The 18,016-nt window shown below is 38.0% G+C and overlaps 1 protein-coding gene across 1 annotated transcript in view; it reads right to left on the bottom strand.

The window, feature by feature from the left end:
- Positions 1-18,016, bottom strand: part of MPP3 (membrane palmitoylated protein 3) — a 73,867-nt gene that overhangs the window by 18,339 nt on the left and 37,512 nt on the right. The window contains exons 10-14 of the mRNA XM_015810405.1: positions 15,075-15,139; positions 12,012-12,032; positions 8,060-8,101; positions 6,634-6,798; positions 4,274-4,354 (exon numbers count right to left, since the gene is read on the bottom strand). Of these exons, the coding sequence (XP_015665891.1) occupies positions 4,274-4,354; positions 6,634-6,798; positions 8,060-8,101; positions 12,012-12,032; positions 15,075-15,139 (374 nt within the window). The remainder of the gene's footprint in view (positions 1-4,273; positions 4,355-6,633; positions 6,799-8,059; positions 8,102-12,011; positions 12,033-15,074; positions 15,140-18,016) is intronic.

The raw sequence follows: 18,016 nt of genomic DNA, 5'->3' as shown, positions 1-18,016 counted from the left end.
AATGTTCCTAATGTATCACAGTGTGTATTTCAATGTGTAGTCCTTTGTTCTTTAAGGAGGGTAGTATAAAAACTGAAGTCTAATCACGCCCTCCTCGTTCAGAATTGCCTATCTCTAATATGCTCTGGACCTTGCGCAATTAAACTTCTCTGCTAACCCCTCCGGAATTCGTAAGAGTTCTTTCGTTTTCCACAAGAATAGTGTTGTGAGATTAATTTATCTTACAATACTTTTTCTTCCTGCAGTTGTTCTTGTTTAGACAGAATTTTTAATCCATGACTTGGTGAATAGCCATAATTGCCTGTCCTATGACTGACCTGCATTTTTCAATTAATACTGGAAGAAAGACTGCTTAGACAGGCTAGGTCCTCTTATTTACTCTTGCGAGCTATGAGATAACAAAGTTCCAGTTCTTACACCATTATTTCTCTCTTTTGTTGTAGCAAGCACTCAGTCCCAGCTAGATACTTAATTCTAGTCTTCTTTTGCTGATGCCTAAACTGAGCAATTCCCAGGGTAGATAGAGGGAAAAAGAGAGATCTCAGAACTACAGAGCTTGCCCAGCAAAAGCAGCCATTTTGTGAGTTGAATTCTGAGACCATCTTGCGACTGGGGCTCACCATGACACATGGAGTAAAGTCTTCTGGTACTGTAAGTAATTAATTGGGACAATTTAAATAAATATGATGCCATTTGTTTCAGCCCTGGCATCTCTTTACATCTTTCAATTTCAGTGTCCATTCTACAAATTCTACATTAGCAGGCAACACAAGAATTTCAGAAAACATTGCTTGATTCAGATATAATGCTAGGACACAATAGGTAGGTTCACAGATCAGGCTAAGGAAAAAACAAGTAATATTGGGTGAACACAAAACATATTAAATAACTGGAAGTGACCAATTAAGATTAGAATTATGGCATGTGGGGAAGCTGTTATAAAAATAAAAAGACCTTCCCAAATGCTATAATTCCAAAACACAAAAAACCTACTGGCAATTTCCCTACCAAAGAAAGTAGAAGCTTTAAAACAAGCACGGTCTTATAATGTGGACTTCCTATGGACATCTTTGGTTACTGTGAAAATTAAAACAAGGAAAATCTAGTTTAGGACAACCTTCAGTCTGATCCAACAGAGCTGTTCCTGTTTTATATTAGATATTGTATATACAGGAATTTAACTATTAGAAGAAGGATATAGCTAGAACTCCAATAAACCAAATATGTGACAGCTGAAACACCATTCCATGCCATGTTTATAAAGCTCTTAGGAATATGCTACAAATCCTAGCAAGCAAACCAAAGAGAATCCCTTGGACAAACAATCCGCACCCATCACTCACTCCTGTTCCATCCAATTGTTGTACGTGCAAAAACACACATCTGACACAAATGGTCCCATGGAAATAGAAAGCAACGTCTACATTTATGATGATCCCACTGGAGAAAAGGCCCATCTGTGCTGCTCTCACGGCATGAGAAATGGACAGAAAAACTGAACAGAGCAATTGGGTTATACGACATATGGTCACACAGAGCAATTATTTAAGACACGCTAGGATAATTATTTCTATCACATGTTCCAGATGGACAGGCTGCCAATTCAACCATCATCCATATACAACAGACCTTTGCAAGAGTTTAGCACTGATAATAAATGCAGCAAGTTGTGTGTGAATAATAATAGAAGCTTCAAACAATTAGTGCTCGTGTTCTGCAAGTTTTCTGCTTGTTTTTTAAAAAAATGTTTGCTGATTTGTGATGCCCTTGGGAAGATATAATTTAAGAATTAACTAAGGTAGAATAATTTAGGATGGCTGCATTTTGCCATCCTACTGGAGTCACTAGTGCCTGAGAAGCCAAGGAGACAGACAGACAGACAGACACAGACAGACAGACATTTGCCAAGTAAACAAACTCTCCCAATCAAAAACTAACCTTCAGGTTAATTTATACACCAGCCAAAGGAGAGGGGGTGATTTTTAAGACGCAAAAAGATGAAAAGATTCATAGAAGCATTTCAATTCTTAAATTCACTCCAATGGTCCCTTAACACTCTCCTTGGGTTAAAAAAATGTGTACACACACAGTGTGGGATTGCTCTGAAGGCAGCAAAAAAAGGGCAGGGGAGGGTTTGTCTGGCTCCACTCACTCCAATGTGGCCCAATAGAGGCAGCCTGTAAAAGGAGGAGGGCTTAGCAGACAAAAGAAAACCCAATTTTCTTTTGTAGCATTGATTCCATGTTATAACTTTTTCATTATGTAGGTAGTTTTTAAGTCAGGGGGCCTCCCATACAATTTCATAACTTCCCTTATCCCAACCAGCATGTTTACCTTATGAATAGGTGGCTTATATGCTGACTGTTTATCAAGTGACCTGTTTTTTGCTATATTTTATCCTGGTGTATTACAAGCCTCAATTCATGGATCATCACCTTGTAATAGGGAGGGGGCTTCCACATCCTAGTGGCTCTGGGGTATATTTTTGAAACTGCACACTCTCAGAACACTGACCCAGAAATGGCCAGATCAGAGAGAAAGGATGAGACTAATCATGATTCAGTGGAAAAGGAAAAGGCAACTGAGAAAACCAAACAAATACAATCAGGACAACATTTGCATGACCACTGTAAGTGAATTCTTCAATCTGGAAAGTATTCAGTAAGCTACTGAGTAAGGGCAGAGAACATAAATGAATAATGTTGGTGTTTACGATATGACTGTATCCACAGACAAAAACAAAAAGTGCACACACACATATGCACTCCCTACATTAAAGTGTGAAATATCAGAACCAAGGAACATTTGATATTATCAGAGAGAAATGTCACAGTGGAATACAGCAGTGACTTTCTCAGACTGAAGTAAATAAAATAGATTGGAATTCATCTTTATACAACAGGCTCACAAATCTTCTTCTGTGGACAGGAAATTCACAGAATAAATGGAGAAATCATCATTTTTAACAAGAGTTCAAAAGTCAGTGCTTAGATACATTCCCCCCAAAATGGCAGAATGATCTCGATCCAAGTTCAAGGTGAGATTTCCTATGTTACAATGATCCAAGTTTATGCCTGAAGCACAGATCTAGAGGAAGTTGATATTAAAAAGTTCCTAGAGTACCCTGTTGACCCACTTCACAAATTAAAACATGTCACAGTCATAATAGGCAATGTGTATATTAGAACATTAAAATAAAAAAACATTTAGAATCATGGGAACAAATGGATTTGGTATGTGAAACAAAGCAGATGATTGATTAATAGAATTCTCCCAATATCATCTATTTGCAGCAAATACCTTTTTCTAATAAGCTGAAAGATTCAATTGCTGGGCAGACAGTATCAAAAACACATTGACTATATACTTTGCAAAATAAAATATCATCTTAGCCAACAAAAACAAGACCTGACTGAATTATAAATCAGGAACGTCTTATGAATTCCAATTTAGAAAGCAACAAAATAATCAGACCAACAAGATACAATCTCAGCAATATTTCATAAGATAAGCAGTGCAGGTAAATAAGAGATTTAATATTATTAGACTGAATAAGCAGAATGTTTGGAGATCCCTCTGGACCAAGATCTGTGATATCATCGAAGCTGAAATAAAAACATTCCAAGTTGTAAACAGCAAAAGAAGGAGAAATGCCTGTCTGATTTGTTGAAAATAAATGAGAAAAATGCAAGGCAAAAGAAATCAGCAATAGAAGAACATTTATCCAACTAAAAAGCAACTGTTTTCTCAGCCATAACATATGACTATGAAAGCTAGATATTAAGAAAGTGTGAATGAATTAAAATTAATGTGTTTTCACCATGATACTGGGGGAAACTGTTGAGTACAATGAACAGCAAGAAGAAGTAATCATTCAATCTTGGATAATAAAAGTTAATGCTTAACTACTACGGGCATATTATGGAAGCATGAATATCTGGAGAAGACTCTGATGGTTGGAAACATAGCTGGAATGAAAAAGTTGTCAGCAGAACATAAGATGGCCAGATGCTTTTACTGATAAAACAAGCATAAGCTTACAAAAACCCAAGCAGTTATTTATTCACAGACAATTCTGGCAAATTGATGTCCATTAGGATGTGAAAAGATGGTAATGACTGAACTACTGAACAACAGCATCCTCTAAGTCATTTAGAGAACATTGCCATTGGGCAGTTTGATATTGGTATTAATAAAATGACATAAATAGAGAAATAAACAACTTTGCATTTCATGAGGACTAGATACATCTTTGGGGGGGGGAGTTTCTTACGTGGCACAGCAACTCCATATTCCTGTGGATTTTCTGCCACTACTTTCTGCTTGAGTTCATTTAACCGAGATCCCAAAGAACCTGAGAGATCAGAAGAAGAAATGGGTGAATAGACAAAATACAAGGCATATATGCAGAATAAGCCAACCACAAAAAGATATAGGCCAGTATTTGATCGGCAGCTTTATCTATCTTGGTTCTGCCCTTAGAAATGAATCAAATAAGATATTATGTGCGCTGTTAGCAATAGTCTTAAAAGTCTTTCTAATAACAAACTGCCATGTCCAATAAGCTCAGGGCCTCTGGTATGATTCCTCTCCAGATCAGAGTGCAAAACTTCTATTTACCTTACTGGGCATTTCTAGTTTTCCAATGCACACAGCAGTGGAATGAAAGGCTAGCAGTCCTAAATCTATCATCTCCTCCTGTCCAATGACCCTCATTTAGATCCCCCACACAGCCCAAATCCATTTCAAGTTTACTTTTTAAACAGCCATATAACTCAATGCTACTAGTTTGAAGGGCACTAAATGAAGGTTTTGCTCAAGCTTCATATCTTATTAGCTTTATTTTCCAGTCTTTCATTTTTCAAGCAACTGGCCTTCCTTCTCAATTTAAGTCAGAAGGGAAAGGCATCCAGCAGAGATTGCTTGGAAGCTGTGTGCCTCTGCAGCTTCCGGAGGGCCAGGCTGGCAAGCCCAGCCTAACCTGCTGCTTTCCCATTCCAGGATAAGGATAAGCATCCTACATCCTGCTCAGTGGAAAAACGCACCGTGGGAAAATGCTAAATTGCAGAAAGGAAGAGGGGTAGGATTCCTCATGCATGTTTATTTTACATATAAACCAGTTCTTCTCAACCCTGGCAAATTTAAGATGTGGCTGGTGGGAAATTCTGTCTTAAAGGTACCAAGATTCAGAAACACTGATATAAAATAATTTTGAAGTACTTATTTTGTTACATGTTTATCTTTTTTTTCCCTTCAAGGAGGTGATAGTACTTTGCATCATCCAACAACCAATTGCTAAAGTTTACAATTTCCAAGTTAGGAAGCAGAATCCCTGTTCGCAAAATGAACAGGAGGAACAGATTGATATTCCCCTTATCCTGATTTGAACTTCTCAGAGGTATCAAATGGGCCTTTGAGGAAATAGGATGCTGATTCTCATCCAGTATGAGTTTTATATTCTTAAAATCTGAAACCCTCAATGGAATACCATATACAATCTGCATATTCTACTCAATGTACCTTCAAAGAAGTATGCTTACCAGGCTAAGCCCAAGAATGACATAGGCAGAATCTTGACAGATTAAACCCTTACTACTCTCACCCTAACAGATATTGCCAGGGAGATTCCAGGGAGCTGCTATGCTTACTCTCTTCCTGTCACCTATCCAGCTCAGGGCTATGCTGCCTTTTGTCTCCTCTTTACCCTTTCTGGAACATGCTTTCTCCTTGATGGGAACTGCTGCTCCACTGAATTCCATCACACCAACTCCCCTTCTGAAGGCACCGTCTTTCACAATGTTATTCAAATCAAAGTTGCTCAGAACTAATTACAAGAGGAGTGATCCTCTGAATTATCAATTTTATATATAGTAGAATAAATGACTACTTAATTGGAAACTATTTGGATTGTGATGAAGATGGATCCAAAACCCAGTTTTTTCCCGACATGATCCTTGATACAAACTGCTAATCTCTACGGCATCCCACATCTTCAAAGATGAGGACTTCAGGGTGCATCTTTGAGTTCATCCAATTTGAAAGTGTTGATCTCCATTATTTTATTTTATTATTTATTTATTTATTTATTAATTTAATTTATACCCCGCCCTTCTCCTCATGGGACTCAGGGCGGCTAACAGCCTCATAAAAACTACAATACAAATACAATAATTAAAAGCCGAATTAAAAAGAAATATTTAAACAGGCCGATCATTAAAATTGTCCTTAAAAATCCCCTAAAAAGCCCCGCTAAAATTCCCTAGGCCNAGCGCTTTAAAGATGAAAACCAACACCTTGAAGCGCACCCGGAAGGCCACCGGCAACCAGTGCAGCTCGCGCAGCAGCGGCGTTACATGGGAGCGACGAGTCCCTCCCAACACCGCCCGCGCGGCCGCATTCTGGACCAGTTGAAGCCTCCGGGTGCTCCTCAAGGGGAGCCCCATGTAGAGAGCATTACAGTAGTCCAAGTGTTTTTCGATCTTGGCAACTTTTAAGGCATGGGCTGGCTGGTGAATTCAGGGAGCTGCAGTTCCCCTGCCTTAAAGTTACCAAGGTTGAGAAACACTGATCTGCAGTATGTCAACAATCAATTCCCAGTAACAAATGGTGCTCTTTTTACACAGAGCGACTCACCAATTAAAACCACAAGTCTCTTCCTTTCACCAGGCTGCTGTTGATATTTGATGACTTCCTCATATGTGAGAAGTTCTCGAGTGGAGTTTTGTTCACTTTGTTTGGCTTCATTTGCATCACTCTGCTTCTCCTTTCGGCTCAGTCGGAAACTTCTTCGCAAGCCAGCTAAAAGGCCAAAAGTAATACTTCTCTGTGTTGTTCAAAGCGTGTGAAAGCTTTAATCAACCCTATTCAGTCTGCTGTCTGATTCTTTTCAAACTTCAAAAGATTATAGTCTCTCCTTCTTATTAAACTGTTGCCAATCAAGTCTCAAAAAATAAAAATGCCCATATATAAAACAGATAGTCCTCAACTAACAACTGATGACTTAGCAACAATTTGAAATATCTCCCCAAAAGGTACTTATAATTGGTTCCAAAGTCCCAACACCACCACCCCCGCACGCACACACACACACACACAGTCAATGAGATCATTTCAGATGCTCAGCACTTGGTCCACATTTATGGCTGTTCACAGCATCCCAGAGTCACTAGACCATGATTTATTATTTATATTGTTTTTGCTGAACAAATGATTCACTTAAAAGCCATAACCTTTGCTTAACAACTGCCACCAAAAAAATTCATAAAAATCAAGTCAGTCACATGATGACTCACTTTATGACCATTACAACTTATGACCGTAAAGGGTGGGCTCCATTAGGATCATAAGCTGAGAATAGCCTACAGTATTTGAATGTCAAAAATAAAACTAGGGAAGGAGGGAGGGAGGAAAGGAGTCAACAGCTGCCCATAACTAGAACTAAAATAAAGTACCAAGAAAGAACCTGGCTCCATTACTCATTCATTAAGTTCAGCCATTTTTCAATCATGACCCTGACTGCAGCCATAGACATTTTTCTTTCTCCCATAGAAGTGGACAGCTATTATTCTCCTGTAATAAAAAACATTTTGAGAACAAAGTTTCAGAAGGATTCTTCCAGCCCTCTCTAATCTACCACATTCCAATCTGGTGTAGGGCAACATAGTTAGTTATAAAGCAACTGTATACAAATGCACTAGGAGTGGAATTTATATAGGTTGCAGAACTGTTTGCAGAACAATTGAACTATAAGATAAGAGCCCTGGTGGTGCAGTGGTTAGAATGCAGTACTGCAGGCTACTTCTGCTGACTCCCGGCTGCCAGCAGTTTGGCAGTTCAAGTCTCACTGGCTCAAGGTTGACTTAGCCTTCCATCCTTCCGACGTCGGTAAAATGTGGACCCAGATTGTTGGGGGCAATATGCTGACTCGGTAAACTACTTAGAGAGGGCTGTAATAGCACTGTGAAGCGGTATATAAGTCTAAATGCTATTGCTATATACCTTCCTGTTTCTAGGGGAAAATCTAGAATATGTATTATTCATTACAAAGACTGGTACCCACCTATGTATTGTCCATTGAAGTAACCCTCACAGTCACAGTCTTCTGCATAGAAAGAAGAGTGAGAGAATAGGTACAAATATGTTATAAGTTGCAGGTCATGCATTCTTGAAATAAGAATGTCATCATACATATTTAAGCACTAACATGAAAACCGGTGGGAAATAAAGAACAGAAGCTAGGCAAATTCAATAAGTAAAGCAGTGTGCCTTGCATAGAGGGATTGACCCCAAGAATCCATAGGCAAACAATTCTGTTTGAAACTCTGGAGAAGTGTGGGCTGATGCCAGGCTATGCCAGTCTAGTCTGACAACCTTCAAACATCTCAGATGTCCTTAATTCTCAGCCAAACAATCCTGACAGGGAGTGATGGGAGTTATACATTTAAAGGCTCACTGGCCGAGCAAGGCCAGTGCTTGCTTGATTGCTTTGCATATTGTTTTTCTTAACTGATATCATAATAAAAGTTGAAATTGTTTAATTGTGGCCAGCAATACTGAAAAAGATAGCTTACTGGGATAAGATAGATAAGGTAGCTATCTAGGGTTTCAAAGTAAGGAAAACATCTCATGAAGTTGATTTACCATAAATAGAGTAGTTATTTTTAAGTAATTATAATTCAAAGGCAGAGTTCAAGATACAAGATATGCAGACAACAAGCAGTGGATATATAGATCAGCAAACAAACAGTCTCTCATGAGCCTTGGACATGCTTGAGTTATCCACAGAGAAATTTAAAAACATAGAAGTATGGCTGCATGTATCCACCCCCCGGCCCCCCTTTTTTTTTCAAGAGTCACACAAAGAACACATGAAAAGTGGCAGGGTTTCAAATATGTGATTGCAAATTGAGTTTTTGACCTCCCCCAACAGATGCTTCTTTATGGCTAAGAAAGAAGGCGTTGTCCCCAAATTATTCATCTAATGTTAAAACAGTGAAACCTGGATGAAGAGAGGGTTCTTCAATGGGGGCATGAAATAATGAGTGCACATAAAAGTTCTACCTTTGAGAAATTATTATCTGGTGCCCTTGTGTGCATGGTTCACTTTTGATAAATAAGTTTAGATTCTGAGTTTTTGGTCCCACTGAACTTAGGAGGGGGACCAAGTTTTAAACAGTTTTAGGATTGTGTGATTAGTCTTGACGAGAACTCAGTCCTTTATAATAGTTTCTCAACCTTGGCAATCCTTAAGATGTCTTCAACTCCCAGAATTCTCCATCCAGCATGCTTTGATTTTAGCTCAATGCATATATAAAACCAGTAATTTGGGCTTATCACCATGACTTACAGTTAAGTGTGATTTGCAATATAAACCAAGCTGATCTGACTTATTCCACAAACCATACAATTAATCTTAAATGAGTATGACATGTGAAACCATCCAGTGGCTGTTTTAAGGTGACAAAATAAGCAGCAGACTCAACTGAAGAATTCAAATAGAACTAGCCAACTGTGTTACTGTTGTATAAATCTTTTAATCAGCCTTCCCAACTGCTCAGATTAAATTCCCATCATCTCCTCCCAGTTCACAAATCTGGATTGCTCCAAGCTTGTTACCCTTTCTTAATAAGTAAAAAACCTAGATGTTTCCTCAGGTATTTGGCCACATAGATGGCCCAGGCCTGACAATTAGTTTGTCTACTTTTAATCTTCATTGATGACTAAGAATGCTTTTTAAACTCCGGCATACACTATATTGGTCTGCTCAATATTTACTTTATACATTTCTCTTTTTTGCTTTTAGCCTTCTATGTACCACTGAGAGCAACTGTTTTGAGATGAGTGGCCATATAAATTGTATAAACAATTATCTGGAAACTGCCATGTTAGAGATAGCTCCTCTAATCACTCTGGCCAAATAAGCAGCAAATGACCTCGGCCCCTTTAAACTAATATAAAAAGCACAATGTTTATCATTAGAAGGGAAGTGTTTTTCTTTATTTATTTCCCCCTTAACTGGATTGGGTTCCTTATTTATCTATTTATGTAAAAGATTTATATGTCCTCCCATCTTAAGTAATTCTGAGTGGCTCACAAAAATAAATCCAATAAGTAAAACAATAATAAAGCAGTAAAAACAGTAAAACAATAAAATAAAAACACTATAGTTGTCCCTTTGGGATGGCCACTGCAGGCCCAGCTGCCCTCCTTCCATACTATCCACCTACTACACAGTCCTCAGTAAAAAGTCAGGTCTCTGTGTACTTTCAGAAGGTTAGAAGGGTGGAGGCTGTCAAATCACCAATGAGAGGGTGTTCCACAAGGTAGGGGTAGCTATGGAAAAGTCACGCTTCCAGGTTCCACTAGATGAGATTCCACTTTAGCAACAGCTACACTAGGGGACTGTCCCAAGAGATAAATCAAGGCAATTAAGTTTAAACTCCTGCATTATTAATACTGTTATTAAGACTTTATTTATAAACGGAGAAGCTTTTCTTATTTGAGGCAATTTTTAAAAAAGGAACCCATCACCCCAGTAAATTTTTCTGGAAGTTGCAAGACCAAATCAAAAGGAAAAGAGAGAAGGAAAAATAGCAACACATTGTGGTTCAACAGGAAATTACCTGCTGTGTTAACAAAAGCTCCTAGAAACAGCACAATAGCTTTTTAAGAAACAGCAGGAGCTTAATCCGTGTGATTAGCACATACAAAAAAATAAATTACATAGTAAAACACAGGGCAAATTAATAGCTAAGGAAAATTAAATGAGATTGACATAAGAGGCCCTGAGTGTATATGAGAAAAGTTTATTTGTCCCCTTTTATGAGGCTCTAAAACACTGGTTTCCATTGCAGATAGAATATTCCAACTTTAATCCAAGGACTGAGAGCCAATTTGGTGTAGTTAATATATCAGTCTAATAATCAGAAGATCATGAGTTCTAGTCCTGCTTCGGGCTACAAAGTAAGCTGGATGGCTCGAGGTCAGTCACTTTCTCTCACTACCTAGGAATGAGGTAGTGGCAAACCACTTCTGAAAAACCTTGCCAAGAAAATGGCAGAGACTTGTCCAGGCAGTCTCTGAGGATTGGACAAGACTGAACAGAAGGGGGGGGGATTGCTAGTAAGTTAGGCAAATGACTGTTCTCCTGGGCTGAAATGGGATGATCACTGGAAATTGAATTTTGAAGACAATCAAGCAGTGATTGGATGTTGTACCCCACCCAGTGTCATGTGATGGGTGGCTATACAAATATGATAAATAAATAAGCATCTTAGCATTCTAATCTCAATATTCCAAAAATACATTCTGAATTCAGCTTCTCCTCTCCTTTCCTGCCCTTCAGTTTGCTCTTCCTCAATTCCCACTTACGTAGGTTAAGCACCAAGTAATCCATCCTTTTTTTTAATCTTGAGGCAAGTTATCTATATTGTATGTTCTGAATATGCAGTTTATTTTACAGTAAGATAGTAAGGTAATATTTAAACATAATCACACTGAAATAATACATTTAGATTTATGAGCATGCCTTGTTTATTCACACTTTTTCCTGGCAAGGAGGAACAAAATGGGATCAGATATTATCTAATAAACCCCATTATTTGACGTTTATCACTAAATGTGCATTCACTGACTTTAAAAAATGCACACTGTACCCACAAAACAATATAATGTATGAAGCTGTCCCCCAAACCTCTATCTTTTTTCTTCAACAGAATGGTTTCAAATCCTCAGACTTCTTTCAAAATTTCCCCCAAAATTCCACATCCTTCCCATGGGGTAGGTGGTTCACTGTCTTGTCGAAGTATATTCAGATTACTTTTTAAAAAGCATCTTTGATGCAGAATCAAGTATGGAAAATGATAAACAAACGCACAATTGCACCATCTATCCAACTGAACAATCTAAGCTCTCTGTATCAGCATCTTGATTTGCTTCCCTGCAGGATGGTTTGAGCAGGCAGAAATTGATTCTGCTTGGTGGTGTCACTCCAAAGTAGCTGGAGAACCTACCTTTCTCAGAAGACTGATCATCTGCGGTTAGCATGAAAGGACAGAGATGAGATTGTTAAAAGGAAGCCAAGAAAAATGTCCCAGGGGATTCTTTGTTCAGTCTAATTGCTTAAGTGTAAGGAAAGCACCCGATACATTGTCAAAAAATATATAAGGGAATTTCAGAATACGGTGGAAATGCATTTAAACTGAAGGAACGTTTTTTCATCTTTGATGAACATTTAATAAAGATAGAAAATATTGGAATAAAGTTTGTATTTTGATACAGAAGATTTCAAAAGTGAATGTAGAATTGAAAGCAAAGACCTTTCTTTTGGGCGTAATGGATAAATAATCGAGACATCTTATGGAACTTGTTTTTGCGGTACGATAACAGCAGTGAGATTTTTATGCACTCAAAGATGGAAGGATTTACAAATATTTACAAAGGAAGAATGGATGGTGAAACTAGAAGAATTGGGGGACATGTTAATTTGACAGCCTTAATGAAAGAAAAGGCTACGGCAAATTTTATTTCTACTTGGAAATCATTTTTGGATTTTTTTGCGAGAAACTGAAAGAAATGAGAAGTCGATTTCGGGATTTGAGAATTAAAATTTTATGGAATTATGGAAATAACGTAGACAGATGTTAACCTTACAGTAAGTGTTTGATGTAGTTTTTTTAACTTATATCTATACCAAAAAAAATTGGAAGTCATTCTTTTTCTATTTTTTCTATTTTCTTTTTTTTTGCATTTTCACTTTTTTCTGAGTTTTTTCTTCTTTCAAATCTTTTCTTCTACTTCTTTTAACTTTGTATTTTTTTAAAAAAATCAATACAATTATAAATATACATACATATATACATACCTACATGTATTAAAAGGCAGGATTTTACCCCTCCTTTTGCCCAAATTTGAAGGGAGAAGGGACAAACTCAGAGTTCAGTAAACAAAACCTGAATAAGTAGAGATTATCGTATTTCATAGGGACTTTTGTAAAATTACAAAACCGTGCCCCTACCCCTCACTAGTTGTGCAAGAAAATTTGTTATTGCTAACTTCCTTTTTTTTCTCTTTATAATTATCAATTGACCATACCATAGTCCCAAACAACTACTTGTTTTGATGCACATAAATACATAGAATCAATGACAGGAGTGGAGGGACCTTTACAAAACTAGTGCATGCGGTGGGGGCGATATTTTGACAGAAAATATCCATACAAAGATAGGATGTCCTTTTACTGGCCATTTTCTTTTGCTATGCTTTGAGTATGCACTTCCTTCCATCAAATCAGGGCAAGTTCAAAGGACAACCCTTCTCCCTCCCACCCCTTCCTCCCCCCAAAAATGATCCACAGAGCACAGTACAGAACAGGGTAGAATTTTCATAGCAAATTTTCCCCTTTCTCTCCCCTTGGGTTTCTTTATGCCTCCTTATGGGCTTTGTGGTGATTGAGGATGGTCATCTTCTTTATTTTTGCTCGATTTCCTCATTAAAAGCTTTGTTTTCCTTGCAAGGGAAAAGATCTTCCTCATGGACTATTTCAGTGGGACTGATCTGACAATTACAGGAGAGAAGTGGGAGGGTAGCAATTTCCAATCTTGACAGTTTGTCTTCTGCATACTGTGGCTTTGATGGGGGAGGAAATTATGCTAGCCAGGGATAAGGAAAGTGGAGGTTTTGTGATAATATAATATAATAGAAGGAGGAAGGAGCGTTGGTATGTTTGCTGCCTTGAGTTATTTATAAAAATAATAAAAGCAGGATAAAAATAATATAAGTAAGGGCCCAGAAAAAGGAGATTGTTGACAGAGAATGTAAGCAGGGGCAGTCAGAATGAGCAAAGTTTGGTCGGTGTGTACCTTTTAGCTCTTTAAGGTAGTCCAGGCAAGAAGTAGAACAATTCTAGCTCTGTCTTTTTAGTAAGGTTACAACCAGCAGAATCTTGCAAAACCTAATGTATTTCTCCCTTCCACTCCTTTTATTCTCCAAAAAATTAGGAAGGGTCCCTTCTGAAATGCTCCTTATGCCTCCTCTCTTTCTGTGGGCTGAGATATCTTTTATAGTTGTCCCATCTATGGCTCTTCCTCCCATCTCCCAAGGCCATTCTTACATACCATTACAGCACCAGAACTGGAATCTGTGGTTGTCTTTTTTCTCTTTTTAACCATTTTCCCTTCCACAACAGTGCTGCCAGCCTGGCCAATAGTAAAGGGGCTGGTGTTCTCTGAAGCATGTGATCCCAGAATTATTAAAAAAAATTGAGGTAGAAAATGTGTGGGACTCTGTATTTCCCAAAGAGTTTTTCTTATTTTGATGGTGTGTTTCCAGAACTATTGATAAGGAAGATTTAATTGCAGATTATTGAATCTGTGATGCAAAAATTCAGAACCACTAGATGGCTGAAAAGAGATCAAGAAAATATTGCCACCTACTGCTCATCCTGATTTTGCATCCCAGACCCGGAAGCCCTAATCGTCTAATCAAAGCCACTAAAAGAAATATAATATTTAATTTATAATTTAATTACAATTAAAAATCTGCCAACCAATTAATTTTTTAGACTTTGAAATGGCTTAATTTATCTAATTGATTAATAGGTGAGACACTGTTAGATTTCTAGCGGTCTTAGTCTACAACCGCCAATACAGTTCTTGGCTGCAGAAAACTAATTGAAGAATGCTACCTATTTATTTTAATACTTTATGAGCAGACTGCTTTACATAGGAGGTGAAGAACTATAATTTACAACTAATAGTGCATATTTCAAAGTCTCCCTGATTTGCCTCTCTCTATCCTGGATTGCATGACCAAATAACAAACAGTTAGCTCCACTGAATGTAACTATCCCTATAAGGCTGGCTATCAACCTACAATATGAAATGTTTTTCTTCCCCTAGAGCCATCCTGTGTGCATTATTTTCAATTCTCTCAATTCTGCACTGCTTATTGTCTATCCATGTGACACAGCAATGTCCTTGTGGACTGAAGAGAGCTATCCATCAAAGGGACAAAATTTACAAATGACAAGATAAATGCATCTTGAACAAACAAGGAAAAGGTTTGTAGTGACTCACAGTATGGCTTTGTAATACTTCTGGAATTGTGCAATGCACCGATGGTCCTTCTATACATTAAGCGTCTAAATAAAAAACAAGATTTACATTCAGAGATAGGGGAGTATGCAAGAAAACACTAAGAACTTTTTAAACAACAACAGAAAAATAGCTTTCATCCAGACTCCACCGGAATAAAAGAGCTTAAGTCCTGAATCATAGATTGGCTGGTTCATCCATAAAGCTATGTCACTGAACAGCTACCGTGGTTTGGTCTGCACATAATGCTAGGCCTTAACAGGTAGATTCACATATCATGCTAATTTAAGGAGAAAGAAAGTAGATTTTGATTTAAGATAATTTGTGCTATTCATTTAATCTCTTTTTAAAAAATAAATATTTATTTTGTGGCGGAAACACTGAATCCAAATTGTGTCCCTGAGCCTAACAGAGGGATTGCATTGGACTCCACACATACTGGTTATTCTTTGCTCTAAAGCAGCTATTAGTTGCAAGCAAACCCTTTGGAAGCAAAAAGCAAAGGAGAAGGAGTTTTGAAACAGACACAGGACGCAGTCCAGATGAGGCACATGTGCTGTATCATTGGCAGTTTAAGCTTGTTTTTTTAGAAATCTAACACAAGATTTCATTCTGAAGTCCCACTGAACTAAGCTCAAGTAACTTAATAGGGCTCCATGCTAATGTTATTTTTCTATGGATAGGTGAAAAAGAAAAGTCTGAATTATGCAGACGTGAGCCTTCCTGCAAAGAAAGCCCAGAGTATTCTTCATTGAGAAGCAATTTGGAGTAACAAATCAAGTGCATATTCTTCCATGCAGACTTCTTGACTTTTCTTCTTTGGGAAAAAGCAGGCAGTCAAGTTGCATCAAAATATTAAATGCTATCAACCCTTCGGAAACTATTCGACATGTATATCTATGAACTATTTGACATGTAAATCAGTCATCCAGGTCATGGTTGTCCCAAAGGTGCTTTTTTTCAAAAGGGAACTGAACTTAAGTTTTTTCCTTGAAGATGGAAGAAGCTTCTTCAGTTTTGAGGGGGAGAAAACACCTTTGGGACATTCGGCATGAATGGTTGGACACATATGGCTCTTCAAGTCCTCCACCACCCTTGAAGACAAAGACATTCTCCAACCATTTTCAAAGACAGAATTTCTCCTCAACAGTGAAAAAAGAATTGTGACTGAACACACACCCCTGGAAGAATTATTTCCTGGGGCTTTAATTGAAGTCTTGGAAACCAAGAAGGCAGCAGATTACTGGACAGCTGGGCTATATAAATTTCACAAATAACTTGGAAAAGGTTCCTTCAGAGCAGGCAGAAACATAAATACAGCACTTATTTGCAATTTTTAAAAGCAGAATAAGATACATTTGTTGGACTATGTACACACAACTGTTTCTAAATAGATTGCAAGCAAGGCAAGGTTTTTAATTGTACCCATTCAGGGTTTTTTTCCAAGGGGCTGTACGATAGTTGGTTCTTCAGCCATTTTCTATGGCAGAGAAGGAATCTCTTGCTCTGCAAAGTGTTCGGTCTCCAAAGGAACTTTTCCAAATTATTCATGAAGTGCTGTACAAACCTACCAGATGGAGGACTGTACCTGAAAGGGCTATAGAGGATATTCGCAAGGGACTTTTGTTTAACTTGTAACTAAATAAATACAAAAGGACCATACCTCACTCATGAAAACTTACTTGAAATACTTTTATCTGCATTTCCAACACTGATTATTTCTACTCAGACTGAGTATGAAATATTCAGGAAAATATACTGCTTGAAACTAGTTTAACCCTTCAGTCAGTTTTCTGATACTGTTTTGGGGGTCTAAAAGTGAGCTGGGTTTGGCTGACTCTACTAGTCTGAATTCAACTCACTGACAACTGTCCTTGGTGCTGCTTCGTTTCCTGAACACTCAACCCATCTTCACAATCTCTTTTAGAACAAAGACATATAGGTGGTTCTTGATTTATGATTGTAATTGAGCCAGAAATTATGGTCGTAAGTCATGGTAGTTGTCAAGTAGGTCATCACATGACCACACCCAATTTTATGCCCTTTTTTTGCAGCAGTCATGAAGTGAACGCTATGGTCATTAAGCAAACAGGATGTCATTTAGCAAATCCATTTTATCCAATGGACATTTTTTGCTGGAAACTAGAAGTAAAACACAGAAATCAACAACAACCCAAAAAACCCACCAAAAATCATTATTCTGTGACTGCGGGATGCTGCAAACTGCCATAAATGCAAACCAGTTGTCAAGTGCCCAAAATCTGATCATATGACGATGGGGGAGAGGTACAGCCATTGAAACTCTGGAACCAGGTCACCAAAACCTTTGAGGAAGGTGGATCATAATTCTGAATGGTCACTAAGCAACCAGTCATTAAGTGAGGACTAGCTGTAAGCAAGTCTGAAAAGACAGGTCACTATATAAGATTCAAGCTGGTCAGATCTAAGTAATACACTCATCCTGCATTTCATTGTTTAAGAAATCTGAGTGGGAGTTAAGGTGCAGGTGGCTATTCTTAATGGCTCATACAAAAGGAGGAGGGGAAGGAAATATTGCTTCCTTTCTCCCCTCTCTTGGTAAACCTGTGTATGTGACTGTCTATAAAAAGGACAAAGATCTTAAAGAAATGTTTGCTACTGCCCCCACAAGTTTTATTACTACCAAGTTGCTGCAGGTGGAGGGAGGGGGGGAGCCATTCAAAGATGAACATTCAAAGGAAATGGTGTGATTAATAGTGGAAGTCAGCCAGTTGGCAATATGCAGAACATTCATTTCTATTACCATTGATCTGTTCCCTCCTTAATAACGAAAATCAATTTTTAAGAAAAGAAAAATTCCAAGTGACAAGTTGCATTTTGCTTTTCAGAGAAGATAAAATTGCTTGTTAGTCCATTGCAGTTGCAGAGAGTTAAGATGGGAGGAA

This window comes from Protobothrops mucrosquamatus, unplaced genomic scaffold, assembly GCF_001527695.2.
Source record: "Protobothrops mucrosquamatus isolate PMUCROS unplaced genomic scaffold, P.Mucros_1.0 scaffold10, whole genome shotgun sequence".
In the NCBI taxonomy this organism is placed as follows: Eukaryota; Metazoa; Chordata; class Lepidosauria; order Squamata; family Viperidae; genus Protobothrops; species Protobothrops mucrosquamatus.
The sequence above is the reverse complement of the archived record's forward strand: the minus strand, read 5'-3'. Positions and strand labels throughout refer to the sequence as shown.